This window comes from Polyodon spathula, chromosome 18 (assembly GCF_017654505.1).
Source record: "Polyodon spathula isolate WHYD16114869_AA chromosome 18, ASM1765450v1, whole genome shotgun sequence".
Lineage (NCBI taxonomy): Eukaryota > Metazoa > Chordata > Actinopteri > Acipenseriformes > Polyodontidae > Polyodon > Polyodon spathula.
The window spans coordinates 33,820,211-33,843,651 of record NC_054551.1 but is presented as its reverse complement, the minus strand read 5'-3'; the positions used below and the strand labels follow the sequence as shown (position 1 = coordinate 33,843,651).

The 23,441-nt window shown below is 39.3% G+C and overlaps 1 protein-coding gene across 1 annotated transcript in view; it reads left to right on the top strand.

Moving 5' to 3' along the window:
• LOC121331164 (phospholipid phosphatase 3-like) overlaps positions 1-9,187 on the top strand; it is a 40,397-nt gene extending 31,210 nt beyond the window's left edge. Inside the window, exon 6 of the mRNA XM_041278387.1 lies at positions 8,946-9,187. Within this exon, the coding sequence (XP_041134321.1) occupies positions 8,946-9,074 (129 nt within the window). The 3' untranslated portion in view covers positions 9,075-9,187. The remainder of the gene's footprint in view (positions 1-8,945) is intronic.
• The last annotated feature ends 14,254 nt before the right edge of the window (positions 9,188-23,441 follow it).

Below are 23,441 nucleotides of genomic sequence, written 5' to 3'. Positions count from 1 at the left end.
ATATCTAACCCGTTTCCAAGCATACTGTAACGTGGGATCATTTTGTTGTTCATATCCCAAGTCAATATCTCGGTCCCAATGGTTAGGTACACAGAGAGGAGTGTCTTTTATTACATGACCTTCCACCTCAGTAACCTCGCAGCCCCGGTTACACTGAATACCTACTCCCTTTCCTTGCCGTTTCAGCGATTGGTTTACTTTTGTGTCAGACCCCTCCCCTTGTCGTCTCAGAGTTCCCTCATATTTTTCCACCCGACGCTCTCTTTTTGTTTTTCTTGGGCGGATTTTAGGGTTAAACAGGTCGGATTGCAACGGAAAAATCTCGCCAATTGTTTTCTCCTGTTGCTTTAATTGTCCCCTGGTAGAAACTAAGACCATTTCCCGACCTAAAATACGATCAAAAAACGGCCAGTCTCTTCCCAGGAGAACAGGGTATGGTAAACATTGCGCTACAGCCACTTTAACGCAAGCTGAATAATCACCTACAATAAGTCTAACTTTAGTGGTGGGATAAACCCGAGTTTCTCCATGAATACAGGAGATAGCCACTTTACCCTGTGGCTCCCAGGCTACCCCATCCAAGAGAGCTTGCCGAATCAATGTTTGTGCACACCCAGAGTCCGCAAATGCGTAAGTACTCTTTCCCCCGACCTGTACTCTTAACTGATAAGGGCCCTCCCGACATTCCCCAGTGTTCCTACCTGTTACTGCTGACCAGGATCTTGTCGCCAGGTCCACCTTTATTACTGGACAATTCCTGGCAATGTGTCCAGGCTCATTACATTGGTAGCACACTTGGTTAGGAGGCATCAACGGAGTTAATCTGTCCTGCGAGTCCGCGACCGGCAGGTTAGGGGGATTCTCTCTCGCCCAGGATGGGGCTAACCTCGACCTCCATGGTCTGAAGGTCCGGTTACCCCCTCTGGGCTTCATTGGTTGGTTGGTCCGAGTTAGTTTAGGGGCAGGAGTGGGGTCTGACCCGGCACCTTCGTTTGCGTCTTCGTAGGCCTCCGCCAGGAGGAGGGCATCCTCGAGAGTGGTAGGTCTATTCCTCTTAATCCACTCTCGATTCCCTGGCGGTAGTATAGACGCAAACTGTTCTATAACTATTTTCTGCACCAGTTCTTGGGGTGTATGTTCTTCTGGCCGCAGCCACCGGGTGCACTGATCTAAAAGATATTGTCCCGCAACCCGGGGCCGCATCCCCTTGGACAGCTGGTATTCCCGAAAACGGCGCCGGTATGTTTCCTCCGTGATCCCGAGGCGTGAGAGAATGGCTTCTTTAACTTTAACATAGTCCCCTGCATTCGTGGCCGTCAGGGCTCGATATGCTGCCTGAGCTTCCCCTGTCAGGCAGGGTGCCAATTTCATGGCCCAGTGTTCCCTAGGCCACTCTGCAGCCTCTGCCACTCTCTCAAACGTAATCAAGAAAGCCTCGGGATCATCTTCCGAGGTCATCTTCTGAAGATTAGGCTGAGCTGCAAACATCCGGGCAACCGCTCTCTCTGATGTTGATATTGATAGTTTTTCTACCAGCTGTCCCAAGAACTGGGCGAGCTGTTCCAGGTGCCGTGTCTCTCTCTCCTCTCGCTTCTCCTCCTGCTCCCTAAACATTGTCAAAACTGTAGCTGGATCCAATCCCACTTCTGACACCACGTGTGAGGCGAGAGTGTATTAAATGGAATGTCCAGACAGTAATTTATGTGTACAGAAATAAAATAATTTATTTTTATTTTCTATACACAACAAAAGGATTAAATAACAAACGAAAAACAAAATGGTGTGAGGGAAGGAGTGCAGGGGTGGAATCCAAAACAAACTGTGATGACTCGTCTTTAATTTGTCTTCGTGGTGACCATACATAAACAAAAAAAAGACAAAAGAAATGTTAGTGTTTCAAAAATCCCGCTGCACAAAACCAGACTCTCCCTCCACCCGTTACTCCTCCTACTTTACTTTCGGACCAACCCCGAACACAGTAGTACGTTCCCTTTAGTATGTAATGTCCCGCCTCTGTAGTCAGTGGAACACCAATCCCCAACCGACACGTGTCCTTCTCCTTCACTTGACTCCAGTGGCTGGAAGTTACATACTCGTACTTCCGCCCCTCACCAAGGTGCCGCCCCTCAAAAGATGACTTTTGCCATGGTCACGAGATCTTGGTAAGGGAAGTCCCGAGTTGGTTTGATGCCACCTACTGTCGGGAGGCTGAATCACAGACCGAAACCCCTTTGACTCATCACAATCACTTAGAATTTTAATTGAGAAATAAAAAATAAAAAAAAGAATTAATATATGAACATGATTTAGATATTTTATTTAACATAATATATTCAAATAAACTACACAATTATATGCATAGGTCTACAGGGAGCCATAATAGTTTTTTGTCCGTTTTTCATTAAGCATATGGAAAACTACAAAGCGGTGTGTAATTCAATATGTTAACATAACATCATTCCACAGGTTCCATTTGACTTTATGAAGCAAAATTAGTTAATTCTATGAGGTGATAGATAGATAGATAGATAGATAGATAGATAGATAGATAGATAGATAGATAGATAGATAGATAGATGGATAGTAAACCAAGCAGTATGTTACTGATTAGTTGCTGGCTGTGGCGGTGAACTTAACCACCAAGTGCACTGGCAACTAATCAGGACACTTATTCCTCTACGGAATCCAAAAATCAGCTGAGTGTAGAAAATAAAATCCATGCTAATTAATTGCAGATTGCTTGGAACAGATCAATGGCACACGAGATACTGACAGCGTTTCAGTCGTAACAGTATTGCATCTATGATGGCCTTTCTGTGAGCTGCTGGACAGGTAGCTTGGAGAACCACAGAGCACACCTGTGTCTTGAACCTGTTCCACAAAGCGCTCAATTGTGATTCCATTAAGGGAAGGCTAGCAGTAGCCTGCTATATGCTGCAGGCATGTGTGGGCACTGCTGAAATCCAGAATAATTCTGTAAAGAGTTGCAGTCTGTCAGAAATCTCATGAAGTGGCTCATTTGTTAGCCTTTATGGCTTCAGGTGTTTCTTTATTTTGTGTTTGTGTTTGGTTTAGTTAAGATGCCTTGGAAACGAACCACACTGCAGAAACGCTATCGGGAGGGCACTCTGGGGATACCCAGTCTGCAAAAGGGGGCCAAAACAAATGTGGAAATTGTTTGCTAAAATGTGTGTGCTTTCACTGTGAGCTCTAAAATATATAGATGTCTTTTTTAAGTTGCTGCTGCTGCCAGTCTTGGCAGAGCTACTGTCACTTTGCCCAGTTTTCTTAGGGGGGGGGCTCTTTGGCAGTAACCTCCTGCTCTTAACTGCGTGGAAGAATTAGTTTCTAAATTTCTGGAACACTGACAAAGTTTTGGGGTCAGCGTTCTAGTTTGGAGCATTTTTTTTTCTTCTTTTCAAGAAGAGAAAATGAGGAACGAGAATGTTATTGCAGCCTGTTAATTGTGAGCCCATGCTTTTGTGTCATTATGATCACAAATGCACAGTTCAGCTTGGCAGGCATGGCATGGCTTTGGTATGAAGTCTGCGACTGACATGTGATATCTTACAAATATTGTCTCTACTCACTAGTAGCGGTAGTAGCAGCTTGTTGACTAGTACAGGCCATGGTTTGCTGTGACCTGTTCACTCAAGCTGGCTTATTGATTCATTAAATAGTGATTATAGATCTTGGCTTAAACCAGCTTCTTATGTGCCAGTAAACTGTTTACATTCTTTATTTTTGCTAAGTACCAAGCTGTAAAAAGTTATTAAAGCATAAAATCTAGTTTACCAGCAATTTAAGCTTAAGGTTTCTCGCAGAATATTTGAAGTATTTCCAAACTAGACTCCTGACCATTAATGGTTTTATCTATGGTACAATTAAAGCCTTGTGTGGAGTGAAAGCCAGTACCCAATATTAACATCATTTGAGGTTGCCTGCAGTTACAGCAGTCAGACTGGCATCTCTCCACAATTTTAGAACCAGCCCATAATTTTGACTTCCAGTCTGCCACGGTAATGGCCCCATGTGGTTCTGTGGCTGTGAGCAGCTGCTGTTAATTCTCCCTTGCTGGGGATGCATTTCCCTGGCGTAGGGATCCATGCACCACTCGTCACACTTGCATACAGCATGTAGATGTATCAAGTGAACCACTCACTCAGTGCAGGTCAAACCATTGCTTGGACATTCACTGGCACAAGTTTGCGTTTCATTTCTACACTCTCATTGAGAAATGAGTCTCCCAAGTATTGATTGAGAGATGCTGCTGTGGAGTTACGTTACATTACTCTGTAGCTATTGCATAAGTCGCACCCAGATGCATTCACTTTAAAAAAACATGATGAAGAAAGTAATGTTTTGCAGTACAGTCTGTGCTTAGCCACAGTTGTGAAAGATTGGTAGGGGAAAACATTTTGTTTAAGCCTCTGGATCTAATGTATTCTATTCCAGTATAGGATAATGGATAGTTCTAGGCACGCTGTAATAATAGGCACGCTGTAATAATAGGCACGCTGTAATAATGAACATCTTCAGTGATGGACAGGTGGCATACTCTGTACTGTAGGGACAGTAGGTGGGTAGAGTTGATACTAGCAGTCATGGGCTTTTCCTGCACCACAATGAACTAGGACAGTGTCTAGGATGCAGCTGTGTAAAAGTGGGTCGACATTGGCTGCCTTTTAAATTGAAACCTTGAGCTGAAAAGCTTCCGTGTTTCCCGTCCTGTGCATCCCATAATTCCTTAAGAGTTTATTGTCTATATAATGTGCTAAATAGAGGGCTTCTCCCAAGATAAGACCAGCAGGAGTTAAGAGAGCTTAAGTGCTTAAATGATTAGCGTGAGTTTAATCACATTTTCCTTTATTTCTGTTTTCTATTTCGTTCAGCAACTGAAGTGCACAACTGTTTACTATTCAATTTCATGAATCTTCTCCAAACCTTTTATCTCCTGGCTTCCTATATATATATATATATATATATATATATCCCGTATTGATTTACTAAAGGGTTTGCGCCAGCATCATGTCCCTGTCCCGTATTATAACACTTACTAGTCTTGCTTCGACTTCCTCACTTAGCACTTACACAGTGTGCAAAGAGAATCACGGGAGATCTGTGCTTTCTGACCCATTCCCTGAAAGAGTGGAGAGCTGACAGGCTCCAGAGAGAGAGAGAAAGGGAGAGGCAGTTCTTCCAGCGTTGTCAAAGTTAAAACGCTGAAAATGCTGGAACTTTCTCCCTTGAGAATCCAAACTTGGCAACCCTGTTTAGTTTGGTTTAGTTCGGTGAGGTTTCCATTAGCCATCTTTTAAAGCATTCTTTGTACTGTTTAAATGTTTACACTAGAAAAGACTACTTTTCTTAATCTCCTTGAAGAAGGATTGACAGATAAACTGAGCTCTGTCGAAGTGTTTCACACACGTACCAAATTCCCTTGACTAGTACAGCATGGACGTGCTCATTTTATTATTTGTTTATTTTTTTTACACATTTAAGGAAGCCGAGAAAAGACAATAAAGCCGTTCTCACTTGCAATTTCCTGCCGCACTCACCAGTTTTGTGAGTCAGATATAATTAAAAAAAAAAAAAAAGTTTTGAAGGGTTCCATCTGCAAATACTCAGTAATATAACTCTTTTCTTTAGTGATACAACTGAGATCTGAAGTTATCCCCTATTTATTATTAGGGGGGGGGGGGGTTTGGACGGACACAAATGCGTGCATACAGCAACACAAAAGAACATGGAATATCTTTGAGGGGGAAGTTGCGCTTTAGCTGTGGCTTACAAAGTTAATTCTGGCTCCTACCCGACTACACCTGAATTCACAGGGTGCTTTCATGTTTTATGCAATACAAGCCACTGTCGCTAACTCCCCCCCCCCCCCCCCCGTGTACTAGAATACCACCCATTTGGTATTGTTGTCATCTTTACATGCATTTGCTTGCAGTCTTCTGGATGTTATCTAAAGAGACTCCCAGTCGCACAGTGAGAAGCGGGCCTCCAGTTATGATTTGCTTTCCTGCTGACTGTAGCAGATTAACACAATAGGGCTACAGTTTGTCCTAAAGACTTTCATAATGTGTCTAGTCTTGAATATGACAAAGGAAGCTCTTCATGATAAAGATGAATTGATGCCTACAATAATAACTCTCATACTTTGTTTGAGAGGGACGGGTAGGTGGGGTAATTGTATCCTGAGTATAGGCAATGGCTGTTCCTCAGTTTCTTATGCTGTATCTGATGTGTGTGGTAGAGATCAGGACTCACCTCTTGTATAGGTCAGCACTTGTCCTGGCAAAAGATTTTGGGATGATTCATAGACGCATGCTTCCCAAAACTCTTCAGCTGAGGTCCCAAATTACTCATTTAGCATGAGAAGACCTCTTGCATTTCATTCCTCTTGTCATTACATGGCGGTCAACATCATGATTTAATTTGAAAGGCAGACCCGAGAGACAGCTGCCCTCACTAAACACTAATTGTATTAAAATGCTGCTGAATTTGGATACGTTTTTTGTCATTGAGTTGCCAACCAGCTGGTTATGGTGTATTTATTGCATAATAAAAAAAAAAAAACATGGTGTTCAGAATAATAACTCTATTCTGCTGTGGGAAGAATTACACAGGATCTGCAGCTTTGCCACACAAATGGTCGGCTCGGACAAGGTCCTGTTAGTTTATTACAGGAAAGAGAACTCCGTTTTTAGTGTTCAATTTATGACAGGCAAGGGTAATGACTTGACAAGGGCAATGGCTTGAAGCCAGAAGCATGACCAGCGTCTTTTGCCAACACACAGATTTTGACAAAAACAGACAACCTTTCTACTTTCGCCGTGCATTGTTTGTAAGTGGAGTAACTGTAAAAGCAGAGTTGAAGAACACATAATAAGAAACTAAAATACATTCTGTGAAACAAAATTCTAAACGGTGTGAAAGGATTTGTGACACTAGCAGTGCCCAGTTTCCAACACTTCCAGTGTAGCCTGTGAATAAAGACATACATACATAAATAAATCCATAAACGAATCACAGGCAATATGCCCATTTCAACTGCCATAGGACTTTAAACAAATTGGAAAACTATTGTTCTTTGAACATGTCACATTCGATTCAAAAACAAAAAGCTAAAATGTGAAAAAAAAATTATATAAAACAATGCCTTTTTGTGTTTTAAGATTATTATATACTTTCTCCTGATCTTTTAAAAAGGATGTCATGCAGCACTCAAGAATGTTATAAAAAAGAGTTAAGTCTTGGTGATCCAAATTGAAATACTAAAAGCATTTGTAAGGCACGGTTGCAAACTGTTTAAATGTTGGGATTAAATGCTCAAGGCATGTCGGCACAGCCTGTATTCTCAGTAGGCAGGGACCCGTTACAGGAAGAATAGAGTGTCTGCACATAGCAAATGTCTTGAGGCTTTTTCAAATTTCACATTGTGTCTTTAAATGTCATTTATAAGCAGGAAACAAGCTGAGTACCTTGTGTGCAGTGGGGAGGGGGGGCTCTATATGAATCTTTAAAAGGGCAATGCATTCAAGCCGTTCTTAAGGCAACTGAAGATCGATTATACATACATACATACACTCACTAGTTCGTTGAATATTTTAATATATTAAAAAACGTGGCCAAAAAACTGTGGCAATATTAGGGGTCCATTATTTTCTACTGCATTATTGGGAGGATATCTTGAGGAACAGGAGCAGAGCCCTTAACTGCTATAGAAAGGAAAACAGGGAAGGAACTAAGAAAAACAACCTTGATGTTGAGGTTTCAGGGAAGCTGTAACCCTTTCCCAACAATGGTAGCTTTCCTGTTTGACCCCACCCTGCCTGTATTGTCAGGTAGCTGTTGCTTCACATCCCGTCGGGGTATGATGTCGTTGAGAATTCAGGAAAAGCACCCTTTATGCATCTTTTCCTCCCTCCCTCCCTCCCTTGTTCGCCCATGTGCAGCTGATTAGAAGCTAGCTTGGTGACCTCTGGCGCTCAAAGGGAAATGGGATATATTAATAATATCAAAAACAGAGAGAGAGAGAAAGAGAGACAATTGACTAATAAAAAAGTTAATCTCACAGTCTGGTGGTTGTTTTTAAGATGACCCAGTTCCTAATCTACAAATGCACAGCAGTGGAAAGGTTGCATGACTGTTAGACTGGCTCATCACAGTGGGCAGCAGCAGCAGCCTCTCATCACTTCCTTCCTTCAAAGTATTGCTCACTTGTCTGGGAGGGCTTCGTTATCAGAATAATAAAAAAAAATCGAAACAATCATCGAAATTCATCATAAGATCAAAAAAAAAACATATAACAATTAATAAAAAAATCAAAAACAAAATAAAGAAAAAATAAAAAAATCACAAAAAAATCAAATCTGAAATAATCAAAAAATCGAAAATCGAGATCACAAAACCAAAATCAATCAAAAAAATCAAAATCTAAACGAAACAAAAATCACAATCCAAATATAATCAAAAATTAAATCGACATAATCGCCCAAACACACATCCATAAAAACATCAAAAAAATCGAAAACAAAAATAAAAAAAAAAAAACATCAAACAAAATGTAAATCGTCGACAACTCGTTAGGGCATGTGAACTTTCCCATTCACACCATTGCATGGCTTTTATGTGTCAGGAGGAGGCCAACTGACAACTGCAATCTATAGATAGACTTTAACGCTGCAGCCAACAGATCTCCAACTGAACATTTAAGCTGGCATGACTTTAACAAGAGCCCTGTATTTATTCTATATTAAGTGTTTGCACATCAGCACAAGAAGTGCGTATCAAAGCAACCAGGGTGATTTATTTTGTCTAACTCCCAAAAGTCGTAATCTCCTAGGAGCTGAACAAATTGAAATAGTAGCTTCACTCTACAATCCAGCCCTAATGTCTGTGTATTTTTAATAAAAACAAATTCTTCTTGTGTTTTGCAGGTGTTTTATGTGTCTGACCTCTTCAAGCCTAAAACGAAGACGACGACTCCACCACCGCCACCCATTAAAAAGGAGATCCTTCCTTGTGCAGACATGATTGAGCGCAACAACCACCACAACATGGTGTGAGAGAGCCTGGGGGGGGACAATCGAGGGACCTGGTGAACAGCAAGTGCCTGCTGCACTCGAACCTTATCTGACAGTAGAATGTAGGGAAGAGAAACTTTTAACCCACAATTCAACATGGATTTTTTTTTTTTTATAGTGTTTAGTTACTGCAAAGTTGTCGCCTGAATCTTGGGGGCCTAACCCCGGCTTGCAAATTCTACCTGGATGGGATCTTATCAATAAAAAAAGATCACATATAGAAGAGTTCTAAATATATATATAATATATATATATATATATATATATATATATATATATATATATATATCTATATATATATTAATATATATATAATATATATATATATAGAAAGTAAGTCTTTCACTTGATGTGACACCACGCAATACACTTTGTGGCCGCCTTGATTTTTGGACAACAAAATCCTTAGTTGTAAGAATGGATTTTATTTTATTTGTATTTTTATTTTTTTTAACAATGATACTAGCACAGATATATTACCAATATAAAATAACGTATAGCACTATATTCAAACTCCTTGTCGACTCATGTCACTCTCCACTATTCAGAACTAAGAACAGCTTGTTGATGTATATTGGTTTGACCATGGCAAGGTTTATACCAAACCCAGACAACATGAATTGAAAGTTATTTTTATTATTATTATTTTTAAAGGGCTAAATGTAAGTAAAACAAGCTGTTAGTAGCATAAGCTTAATCCTGCCCATAGACTTGCAGCAAACAAACTAACAATGTAACAGTTTATCCTTCATCAGCTGTTTGCCATAAAGGTAACCACAGAGAGCTACCTAATTCCATCATTAAAGACTCAGAAATGAATTGGCATATAAAGCTGTCATAACACATCACAAAGGATTGCCACCTACTTATCTACCAGATTAGGAGGGTCAAGGAGTTCTATTTAAAAAAAAAAAAAAAAAAAACATACAATCAAGTGGACTAAAAGATGCTTCTGAAAACCTATATTTTTTGTTTGAGGGTGCCGTGAAGTTATCATAATACATCCCATCACAAACAGACCTGTGGAACAGGGCTGTGCCCTGCTCATACTCTTCGTGCCTGGGGCTGAGCCTTGGGGTTTGGAGGCACACACCAGCTTCAGGGCGTTTTCCTCTGGCAGGATAAGCCTGATGACACTCCTCACAGAAACATGTGTTCTAGGTTTTCACCACCCACCCCCACCTGCTGCTTTGACAAGAACCAGCCTTTTGAGATCCGCTTGTTTTTCATGACTTCTAGCTTGGTTTCTCATGACATGTGACTGTTGTGCAGGTTGATGTGGGCTGCAAAAAAAATACATGTTTTTAATACCATAAGTCATGTCCCCACTTGAACCTGTCCTGTTCAGCTACACTTGCAGATCTGTTAAGAGTGTTGTCTCCTGCACAAGACGTAAATAAATATGTAGTTCCTTACTTAGAGGCAACAGGGAAAATGTAAACTGCAAACTGTGAGTTTATATATATATATATATATATATATATATATATATATATATATATATATATATATATATATATATATATATATATATATATATCTTTGTTGACACATTATATGAAGAACAGATACAGTAGCCTGTACAGAATCTGATATAAATGAAACCAAAAGGCAAGCTGTCAATATTTTTGCATTTACTAAATTCTACAGGTTTTTTGGCATTTTTAGGTTTTCTTTATACACAACACATAGCAACATGTTGCTGGGCTACCTCCTCATTCACATACAAATGATTTGCGAGAGAGTAACAGTGTATAAAGATCTACAAAAACTGGATTTTCTGTTTTCTGAAAATGTCTTTCTTTACTTTAAATAATGTTATTTCTGTGATTTTAACAATCTGGAAATGGTTTAAAAAAAAAAAAAAAAAAACTTCAAATAAGATGCTAACCACAGTATAGAGTATACATATAGAAGACCATTAAACACTTCAACTATTGCAGAGCCTTTCCATTGTATAGTCCGTCCTCTCATTTCAAACACAGCAAGCTATGTTTTTATATAAATATATAAATAATGTATAGAACACTAAAAATTAACTATGTAAAATATTATTTGTGAATTTTTTTTTTAGATATTATATCCACTATGAATAATATAAACTGTGTGTCATGACCTGTGTTATTTACAATATGCTGCTTTAAGGGAGCAAGATTTTGTTTTGTATCTATGTAGTTAACTACAGTATTGTAGATTTGATTTAGTCATTTTTAATAATAAAACAATCAAACTACACCTACAATTGTATTAAAAAAAATCACTTTTAGTATTTTTGTATTGTCTCTTTTTGTACAAAAGAACTATATTAGCAAAATGTGTTTCTGCTAAATATATTTAGCTGTACTACATGTGCTTTTAAATAAAAAAATTTAAAAAGCTCATTATCAATGACATTTTATGTATTGAATTGTTTGAGTCCATCACAGTGGAGAAATGGGAGGTTGTCCTGCTTCCTTGCATTTAAAAACTCTAGGCTTTGCACTGCATGCTGGGAGAGTGGTTAATTTTATACTGACACTGTAGTGTAATGCATTGAGTAGTGTTCAACCTTCCCAGCATTTCTTAAACTAAATAAACTTGCTTCAGGATTCTGGGCCATATTCACAAAACTTAAAAAGAGAAAAAAAATCAAAGCCAAAGAATAATTAAATAAGTTTTGCACTTAATGGAACCCATTTGAACTGTTTGAGAGTTTGTTTGGTTATTCTCTTTGGCTGGGTTTACATGCACTTGAAAATCAACTCTACAGTCATGACTGACTTTGTCACGCGAATACATCGTGAAACAGCAAAAGGTCGTCTTTTGGCAGCGCGACTTTAAGGCCAGGGTCAATCGCTTTCTCACAATACAAATAGCTGTAAAAACCCATGTAAACCAGTGCAGGAATTGTGCTTGTGGCTCACGAGATTTCAGCAGTGAAGATCCCGTTTAATATCACGCAATCTCCCTCAGAAAGGCCGTACAAAACCCCCCCAACGCACCCACTATGATATAAATCTACCCCTGGGACATAAAACTGTCTTTAAAGTTTGTGAATGCAGCCCACCGGGCCAATGTTCTCACAAGTCATTACATAATATTTCATTTTCTCATGAAAACTGAGTTTAAATGTTTTTTTTTTAATGTTTCATAGACTACTGTTAAAAGAACCAACAACAGTTTACAGGTCTGGCCAAAAGTGTTGCATCCCCCTGTAGAATGAACATGTTTTGCTTCATAAAGTCGAATGAGACCTGCTGAATAATGTTCCATTAACATACTGCTTTGTAGTTTTCCATATACTTAGCGCAAAACGGACAAAAATTGAAAAATGTGACATTTCAAAATCTTATATAAAATACTGTACTACTGTTATGGCTTCCGGTAGAGTGCTGCAATATAATTTTGTAGTTTCTTTGACTACATGATGTTAAACAAAAGATCTGCAGCGCGTCACTCTGGATTATTAAAGAGAGGGACTTTTTCAGCTTGATTGCTTTGATATGTTTACATCGGTTTTGTGTGTGACAGCTGATACTAACACAATTTTGTTTTGGTACTGCACTGTCTTCACCCTTGTTACAGATATGGCAATGGGCCTGGATCCCAGTGCTTGTTCCCAGGGCTGTTCTCTATGTGTTTTCCTGCAAGTCATTCTGTTGCCTAGTCTTGTCATTTCACCACACTCAAATCCCCAATTGTTTTAACATTTCTGGTCACAAATACAGTGGTCATGTTTTGAAGCAAGTATAAGTAAAATGACAAGTTTACTGTACTGTGTTTACTTTCTACACAGCTGAAGTTTTTATGGGTTATCAGTTACTAATAAGACATAACATAGAGCTTTTTTTTATAGTTCACTCAATGTACTGATAACAATGTGACGCCTTCGTTGGCACGGTCAGGAAAGCAAATTGAGCAACTCCATGTGTTCTACAGCACTTCCTGCTCCTCCCCCTCCTCTCCTGAGAAACGCACTTCGCACCTCCCCTCTGATCTCATGCTTACAATACATACCCAGAGCTATCTCAGCTGATTCGTAAATAAAACCAGGCATATATACTGTAGGCAGGAGCCTGGGCTCTTTATTTCTACCTTTGAGATATTAAAAGCTTATCTGTGCTGTGAAGAAAATAAAACCTATACTGCAACAAAAGTTTGGAAAACGGAGTTCTATCTCTCTGAAGTGAGGTACAGTGTCACTAAATGGTTCAAAGTTAATGATTCTACAATAAGAAAGCACCGCCGAGGGGAATGAAGCAAGTTTGGTAACACTTTATGTCAAGTGTATCTAATTACTGTGTATTTACGTAGTAGTTACTAAGTAAATACAAATTTACTTACCCATAATTGCAATTTTATTATGCATAATTACAACGTGCTTAATGTGTAAATCCTTGTGTATGATATAGCCCTAAACCTAACCCTAACTCTAACCCTAACCCTAACTCTAAACCTAGCCCTGATCCTTCAATCTGTTATATTACTGTTGCATCCCATCTTGACAATGAGACCTTATCAGACATTGTCTGTCCTAACAAGCTGCAAGGACAGCATTCCTGACCCATGCACAGTGTGCTAATGTGATTAAAACACAGTCTAATACGCTATTGGATCCCACGTAAATCAGGTTTTTTTTGTCCAATTTTCCAGTAAAACATTCAATGTACAAATGTAAACTAACGGATTGTGAATAATAACATAAACACACACACACACACACACACACACACACACACACACACACACATATATATATACAATTTTATTTTTTTAACAAAGTCCGATACATGCATAGATATACGAGACCATTAATTAATTATTTAAATGAAAGGTGAAATACATCATTATCAGATTTAGACTATATAATATGGCATATGCATGAAGTTATATATGCATGAATCACTGTTATGTAAATATGGATATAACTATTTATGTCTATTAAAATGGATCTGTCCATGTACTGTAGATTATCACTAGTTAAACCACTTTTTTTCTTTTTGTGTTGTTGCTGATTAGTTTTACATTTGTGTATTAGATATTTAAAAACATGTGTATTACATGGTGGAGTAAACAAGATATAAATGATATTATGTTTTGTGTTGTGTTACTTGCATAACACACACATCTAAAGACACCAAAATTAAGAATTAACTTGCCAGCATTGTGTGTTTGAAATCTAGTTGCATAGGTGCTTATAGACTTGTGATGACCTGGAAACGACACTCATTAATTCAATTATATTTTCAAATCTCAGTCATTTGGATGATTTCACATTTCTACACATCTCTGCATTGGTGGCATATGAGGATTTCCTTTCAGAAATATTCATTGATTATCTTTCATTCGTTGATTTTGATTTTTTTATTTGTTCATTTATTTTAGTTATCCATCTGCTTGATATTTTTACAAGGATTTCACCTGTCGAAAGTCAGTTCTGCTGTGCCACTGTGAGCTTACCAAAGGCTTTGACACAGCATATTGCACACTGGCAATACAGGTTGTCAATACTGTCAGCTGCCAAGCCACCCACACTGCCCGGGAAAAGGTCACCAAGGTCCTGCTAAAGCCTGACTCTGGGGTCCTGCTACATAATAACAGGTTGTTTGAGGGGCATGGGATATTGAGAAAAAAACACTTGAGTCTTCTCATGTTAACCTTGACCACTGGCTCGGATTACAACACTGCCAAGGGGATAATCATATTCTCTACCAATAATAATGAGATGTACTAAAACAGTAAACATACCCTGGTGTCCAAAATAAACACAATTTAATTGAAATCCAGGCTTTAATAAGTTAATCATAAACTAGGATTAACGTGAAACTGCAAACAGATGAAGGACTAATCTGTAACTAAACTAGCCGCTAATCCGGAGGATTTGAGCAAAGCTAGAAGCTGTTCATGAGTCTGGAATTTAATCAGTGAGTTGACTCAACTGCAATCACGTGTCAAAAGAGGAGTGGGAGACAACTTACTGGATAGTCATCTTCAGGAAGCTGCCGTGGGGTAAAGGTACAGTAATACCCACGTAACACCCAGTCTAATGATTACTAGAGGCTCGCAGTCATTGATAGACTCCACCGAGCTTTCCAGACACCTTTCACAATCATACCTCTCATGCAGTGAGACTAATTAAACAAAACAATCGGGCAAACACAGAGGCATAAACAACTGAGGAGACCCAGGCTCGCTGTAAAGTCTTCCCAGTTGTGTAATGGGTTTAAATCTGGTAGCCAAAATATTTATAAGGAAAAAGGGGTGCTGTAGTGCAGACAGACTTGAATCAAGGTCAGGTTCCTCCCTGAGGAGCAGCACAGGTCACAGTGTAAAGAGCTTTGCCTAGGTCTCACAGACCCAGGTATAGGAGCACAGCCTTGGCCTGCCCCAGCACTTCCTAAAGGGAAATCCTAGACATGCCAATAAACTGAAGGCGGAAGCATCCGCAAAGGCAGCATTAGCACTGGGAAGATGCTATCTTAAATTAAATTAAGGAAAGGCAGTGATATTTATATAATTCTAAGGCAAACATGGGTGCCTCCTTAAGCAGGAAACAGCAGCCTTTCTCAGAGTGTTTGTTCAAGCATTTGGAGATAGCACAAGAAGCAGCCTTGATTCAACAAATATGGAACAAAGGTGTCTTTCTATCTGCGCACTGTAATATCTGGGGGATAGTTTTTAATAGCTGCATTTCTGCACAGATGACATTTCAGCCAGGAGAGTTTGTTTATATTTTATGGCTGAAAAAATAAATAAAAATAAAATTAAACTTGCTCTGCTGCTCGTCTGTGTTTTTAACCCAGTTTGAAGCTCTTTGATGATGCAAGTGTAATCATATGCAAGACGCACAAAGCAAAAAGAACAGCTTCGGTGGAAATTTCCATTTTAAATTCTACTCTGTTAATACACTTTCCAGGTGAAGACATGACAAATGTCATCTACGTGTGGAAACAGTTCACTTTCAATCCAATTATTCAAAAAAAATGATGCCAAAGTGCTTTTTGTTGTTTTATGATTCTTCAGACTGCCTGTCACATTCACATTTGACCGTAGTAACCCCACTAAACCCCCCAATTGACACACTGGTTACTTGCAGATAGGGCAAGGGACTGGGGGAACCAGCCTCCTCCATTCTGGGTAAATAATTAAGTTGAATGGAATTACTTTAAGGATGTTTAACTAATTTTATCAAAATGTATGATATATTCGATATTACCTTACAGCTTTCAAGCAGAGGTTTTAGTGACATACCTGCACGTACCCATCACTGATGAATTTAATTTCTGGAATATACACTAAACAGACTCAACTGTGCTGACAGCAGAGATAGCGTGCAGAAACAGGACGCCATGTTCCAACCCAGGACTGAACAAAGTGTTTCTAGTCTTCTGAAAAACCCAAACATTAACAAATTAATCTTAGACTGCCTCCACTGGCAACGAAATGAAACAGACACAGAATAATTATTATTGATATTCACATTTTGACTCTTAACTACCTGCAGTATATAAGCTTTCAATGTAGGGTTATTATTCTGAAGAGCAGAGCACCTGGAAAGAGTAGCGAATAGGAGCAAAGCCGGGGGGATTATTTTCTTAATATATTACTATATTAAGAAAATAATTGTATTTCTACCTTATGTCAACACTACAAATTACAGTGGGAATTAAAAACAGCAGAAGCATTACTGCCTGGAAGAACCAGAGACAGCTAAAACAGTTACATCTGGGAGTGTGGGAAAAACAAGGGTGGGGGGATGCTTCATTCTGCCAAGGCAAACGTGTGAGACACCCAAGACACACAAAGATCAAAAGGTTTCTAACAGGACTTTTTCCTCTTGAGAACGACACAAAAGCAAGATTTTTGGGCAGCAGTAAAACAGGTTTGCAGCTGCACAACCGCTAATAGCCATCGAGCTGTCGTTGGGGCGGTGTCACGAGCCTGAAGTGCAGTCTGATTAATAGACTGGGAAAAGTCGCCATGTTGCCTGGCAACATCTAACGTCCCGTGGATTAGTGTGAGTTCTTTAAAAAGGCAGGCTTATGGAGAGAAAAAGAGGGGCTGGGGGCTGCAATATATTAAACATTTTGCAACGTATTGAACTATTTTTAATAGCTCAGGTACAGCAGCTGTCATATGTTATAATTGCAGGTCATTCATTAGCTGACTGAAGTTAATATTAGGGTGTAAGCTGATTCTTGCTTAAAATCCACGCACATTTAATATCAAGCTTTTATTCTTTATTTACAGGATTGCTATTTCTTTTGTGCCTTTCAGCATGTATCTCAATTTTTCTGGTCTTTTTCTGGAAAAAAAATAAATATGAACTGTTATACTAACTGAAGCTGTTCATGCTAACAAATTTATTTCACCCACGGGAAATGGAAATCATAGGTTAAAGCTGACACACTTTGAATGCTCTTTGCAGATATTGGTTTTAAATCCATGGCACAGGTGGTAAAGTCATCTGTTTATAAGCAGTGGCTCTGTTACGAGGCTCCCCCCAAGCTCTGAAGGTTGTGTTTACCTTCAATGCTTCTGAAATTAGCTCTGAATTTTATTTTGTAATTTAAATCTTATACATGGGCTTGTCTACTGTGGAAAATAAATGACTTTTTTTTCATGGAGTAGTTCAGAAAATACACTACTGGGAGCCTCACCGCCTACCTTGCAAGTCTGGTGGCATTGTAAGGTGAGTCTGTTCTCCAGACAGTGGAGTGAACCAGATACTCAGGAATGGGTGACTGAGGGCAAACAGGAGGTGAAAGTGTGACAATACAGGTCAGTTTCATTCTGATCTCCTCCAAGGAGATCACCTGACAGAGACACAAGAGGTTTGTTCAAGAAGCACCACAGGAAATTACACACTGGAATTACACCTTCTAAAAACATCAGGGAAACCTACAGACGTGACGATAAGACCTATATCCCATTTCTCTGCTTTGACACTAAAACAATATTTGACAGCAGGCAAGACAGGGTGCCAATATGGCCTCATGTTTCCTGGGACAGTTCAGGAACCTTTTATAAGCGGCTGAGATTCAGGGAGCGGGATCATGGGGACTTGCTTTTCCTGTCGAACCCTCTTCCCTAACACTTAAGCCTCAGTGAAATCTCGACTAGTTGTTGCCAGCACCATCCCAGTTGTAACTTCATCCTCCACCTGGCTGGCCAAGCACTAAAACAACCCATACCCCAAAGAAGTAACCATGATCCAGACAGACTACAAACTATGGGAAATGTGCATTGTATTAGCATGAGGAAACCTGATAAACCTGTAGTGCCATATGGTCAACCAAGCCTATTGGCAGATAGCCTTGGCTCTTCCTGTTCCTTCCATTGCATGATTTTGTTCAAACCAGGTCCTTCATTGTTTCATCTATCTTCAGCAGTGTCAATTACATATTTTAGAAACTTGTTGGGCCTGATATCAGCATTAATGAATCCTTCTCTCCAGCGTGACTGATTGATTTACCCACAACCCAGTGAAGTGTAATCAGCAGTGGCAGTAGTGGAGGAATAATCAGTGCAGCTGGGGCAACTGCACAGTGGCCCACGCACTCACAAAATAGTTTCCTAACTTTTATTTCTTCGTAACTGTCTTTGCTTGTAGGTTGCTATAAGGCACTGTTTTATGATTCGTTGGCATCTCTTTTTCAAACTGCTTGACCACTTGTATTTTAGCCTAATGGTCTCTCAGTATTGCAAAACAGTTTCCTACTGCCTTCATGGAAGATTTTGGGTGCTGTTCAGCAGTCTTTTGCAGTTATATTCTGGAAGCAGCACAATTTATCTTGTAGTTCAGGCAGAAACTAGTTAACCGGTGCTGCTGGGCACCAAAATAAACTGAAGCAAATTAACATGCCTGTATTTGTTATTGGAAAAAAAAAAAGATTTTCTGTGTGAGAACATTTCTGTGAATTTCTGCAGAATCCTGGAGCGACTGGTGATTAAACTTGTTGGCTTGTGATTTAAAAGAGTGTAGCATTGGAAGTATAGCTGCATACTCCTAATCCTAACTCTCCCTGTGTATCTTCCCAGAGATTAATCTTGCCATAACGTCATGTATTATGGAACACTATAAACATTGGTACAAATCGCAAAAACATCCTGCTCTTATGTGAAAGTGTTCTTGTTTTTATTATTCAAGACAAGCATTAAACAGCTGGAATTTAGAACCGCTCTACTCCTTTCCACTCTAACCCCTTTCCGGGAATTTCATTTTTAAATTGACCCTGAACTGTGAGATTTTCTGTATTCTGCTGAAGATCTAATTTTCCAATGTTTTATACATTTCAGTATGTTATGCTTTGCATAAATTCATATTTGATCAGTTCCCCATCCTTTTGGTCCAACCTGTTCCTTCACATTTCAATGTGACTGAGTACAGAAGGTTTTATAGCAGAAACAAAATAAAAACTTTGATGAAGTTCTGTCATAAATAGATTTCATGTGGCTGAAATCATCTGCTGTGATGGTTAATGGAAATAAAATAGATGTACACAAAATGTAATAAATATCAGGTTGGATTAATAAACTTTTTACACTGAACAGCTGTGATAAGTTAGCCCAAGCAAACAAGCTCTATATTAAAATTGTATTCCTTGGCCCCCCTTAGTTAAGATCACTGTACAGCTTTGCAGCTGATGTAGTTTGGGAGCGCACCCTGACAGCAATTACATGCTAGTACCAGTATAAGTAATCGTCGGTGTACCATGGGTAAAGTCTTCAAAGTTTAGTAACGCACAGGGTAAAAGCCATGCAATGTGCAGTAAATCAGTAGCAAGTGCACAGTAAACTGCGCATGTGCCATGAAAACTTTTATAAGGGAATCTTCTTCAAAAAACCTCTTTGCCTTTTTTAATAACATGCCTATATTTTCAGCTACTGTGGCTGGAGGGATTTCCTGAGCTAGTTTGGAGTTTAAGGTTCAGTGAGTTAGAATGAGAGACCTTATGTGTAAAAGGTATTGATGTCAACGTGCGGATTATCATTCAAAGTGCAGTCCTTTGAACCCATGTGAAACCCAGGACCTAATAAGATCAGGGGCAAGGCTTTGTGAAGCTGGGTCGAGTGGGTCAGATTCTGGTAACGGCAGCTTGGATGCCTGCTTTGTCCTCCCCACTAATTGTGGGCATTTCCACTTACTAGTGATGAGCCACCTACAGTAAACACCCCCCAATTAGAAAACAGCAGCAACAGCACATCAGCATATTGCACAGACTTCTCACAGCATGGTGAATGGGTTTATGTGTGTTACATGACCAGTATGCATGACCATTAGCCCCATCTTGGACACGCAGTCCCTGAGAAACCTGTACAGTCTCCAATTCCACAAGCCAGTTCCCCAGGGTTGTTAAAATGAACCTTTAAAGCTAACTGCTTCGATCCAGCCACTCTAATGCATGTGTTTGTTTCCATTCGACCTTCTGCTCCTGAATATTTCATGTTGATTCACATCTTGGATTGCAAGTACATTTTTAAAAATTATCTTTTTTTTTTTTGAGATGCAGGTGTAAAAGCTTGTTGTATTGCGTGTACATAATACTGAGAGTAACCGGGGTAGGCAGAGTGTGAATTTTTTCCATGCAGCTGTGATGATTCACAGTTAAGAAATGGCTTTTAACATTTTGAAACTATTTTGATTATAGATCTTTTAACTGTGCAGTAGAGTCCTGTCTAGCTGCTCTATAATATACAGTGTCCAGGAATAGTTGTGATACTTAACGTCATTAGAGTAATTGTAGAAGACAGAAATCAAGCATGTTTTCCGAGTTGAAATAGGTAATGCATTCAAATGGTTCAGTTTCAAATGACCAATGTGTTTTCAATAAACATAGTGTATTAACGTAATGGGGTTGGAGAGAGGGGATACAATTCAAAACTAATAACACGCACTGCCACTTAAAAGCATTGCACACCATGGTTCTGTAACATTCCCCATATAAACAAGACAGTGTGAATCCTGACCAACAAGACTTAGGCTAAAGTTTACACATGTGTTTTAAGTCATCAAAACACTGTCTCACAAGTTGCCCCCGATCAGCGGACAGCACAATCTATTCACACTTATGTGGCTTTGTTGCACTGGAAGTAGAGATTGCAGATGGCCAACACAATCCCCCCCATCCCCAGGGGTCCTCAGGGGGGTTGTAATGTCCCCCCAGGGGGGTTGCGGGGGGGGGGGGGTAGTGTCTTGTGGCCTCACAGGAGAGTACTGGCTTTACGAGAAGTTTTAATGAAATCCTGGCACTTTTCCAGCTTCGGGCCCAATACTCTAGGGCTAAGTACTCACGCACAGCAGCAAGATCCAGCATCGTTGTAACAGTTCCTTCTCACCTACAATCGGAGGCTATTTCATTGCAGGCTGTGGGTTGTTTAAGGTATACGTTAGGCAGAAAAAAAAAATGCTTTGGCTAGTTCCTTCTTCAGTGCTCTAATTAAGAGCTGTACAAAAGTACTTTTTATATTAGTTAGGAAGGGGTAGCCCCAGCCTGTGACAGGTATGTGCAAACACTACATTTGTATGCTACTTTTAGGACTCATATAGTTTAATTCCAGTTGAGCATTCTGGAGTTGTATGGATGTTTTACATTTCTGCTTATTTGATCTTCAGCGGAGACCCTAATGATGTTACTGTCTGTTGAAATGTTCTTGAACTCTGACTTTCATGGCATCATCTCGGGTAAGTGGCCAAAGTGCCCCCTATATTGATAAACTGCATAGAAAGGCCCACTCTGTTAAGTTTTAGTAATTAAGATTTAGTAACTGTAATGAGTTTTTATGTTCAGCGGATATTCTGCAAACTGCATGCCTTTTTCACTTGAGCTTAATTCTATTGGCCGTTTAATCACCGACTTATATTTCTGCCAGTTCTGCAGCACATTGTATAAAGTTTGTGTCCATTCTTTGCTAAAGATAATAAAGTCTAAGTGTGGGTTTCTTGATAATGTGATGCCTTGGTTCATGTATACCGTATAAAGAAGCTACCAGGTGATCTTAGCCTTTCCTTTGCTTGTCTGGAGTTTTTAGTTAAGGATTGATCTTTCTGCTTCTCATCTCTACAGTCCAGTATGTCTTTCCATCTCTGTATAGGGGAGCTAGTGTATCCCTTTCAGACTCACAGTCCATAGCTAAATTAAAGAATATGTTTAGTGTGTTTAGTTCAGGGACCCCTGGCTGTAGGAGCTGTTCTGTTTTATAATTACATCATTAAATCTAACATTCCAAAATGTTCCTCTGCTGTTTAATCAGGATGTGATTAATCTTTCTAAAACATGAAGATACCTCTCCAACTGTTGAACATTGCACATGAATAATCTTAGATTTAATTGAATTGGTTCCTGCACCCACGACAAACTTATGGGATTTGGAGCTTCATAAAGTAGAGCGTTTTGCAGAATGGACTCTTTGGTAAGCTACATAGATGGTTGTCCTAACCCTTGTTAAAGTTTCTAATTATTATAGAGTTTAGTCTCACTGGATCTTACCAGTAGTTTCAGTAGGTTTAGGACAACAAAAGAGGGGTCATATTTAGTTAAGCAGATAAAGAAAGCAAAATGGTCTGGTCACTCAAAAATCTAGTGGCTATCTTTTTTGTAAAAGATCTCTTCAAAAGAAAATGCACCTGCTCTTGATCGTTAATTTACTGTTGCTGTGCGATCTGCCTGATTGATCAATGTGTGTGTGCATGAGTTCTAATGATCCTGCAGACAATTGATAAAAAGTAGGGGTCTGATGCTTGTTGAACATTTTTTGCAGACCTTTTTGTTTTTGTAAATATTAGTTTATAAAAAAAGGTAACTATATATTAACTAAAACAAACTCTTGCAAGAAAATATTTGTTAACATGTTGGTAAGCTAACAGTTAACAGTAAAGAGTAATGCCTAAAATAAATCCAGACATTACTGCAGTAGTAGTGGAACTTCTTGCTCTCTACATATTTGTCCAGGTCGTCTAGTTGGGACAGGACCCTGTAATTTACTCTTCAATCTGCATGTGCCTGCGCACATCTGCATTGTGTGTGATACAGCAGGTTGCGGCAGCTGAGGCTTCATTCTGGAAGCAGAACCCTGGCAGCTGCTCTAAGGCCAGATGGCCGGAGGAATGTTTCAAGCGATGAGGTTATCTCATCGTCCCAGCAGAGGCTGCTTAATGATCTTTCCAACAAAAAAAAGGAATGAAATATGAAATATACAAATGAAGAATGCTAAAGGCATTGGAGACAACTGTTAAGAAACAGCTGTGCTTGTAACCCCAATACACATATTTTTTTTAAGCCAAAGACACAACACCATTATTCAGTTTAATTGTAATTGGCATATAGGCAAAACGCATTAGCCCCTGCTGAATTAGTAATATGGAATCCA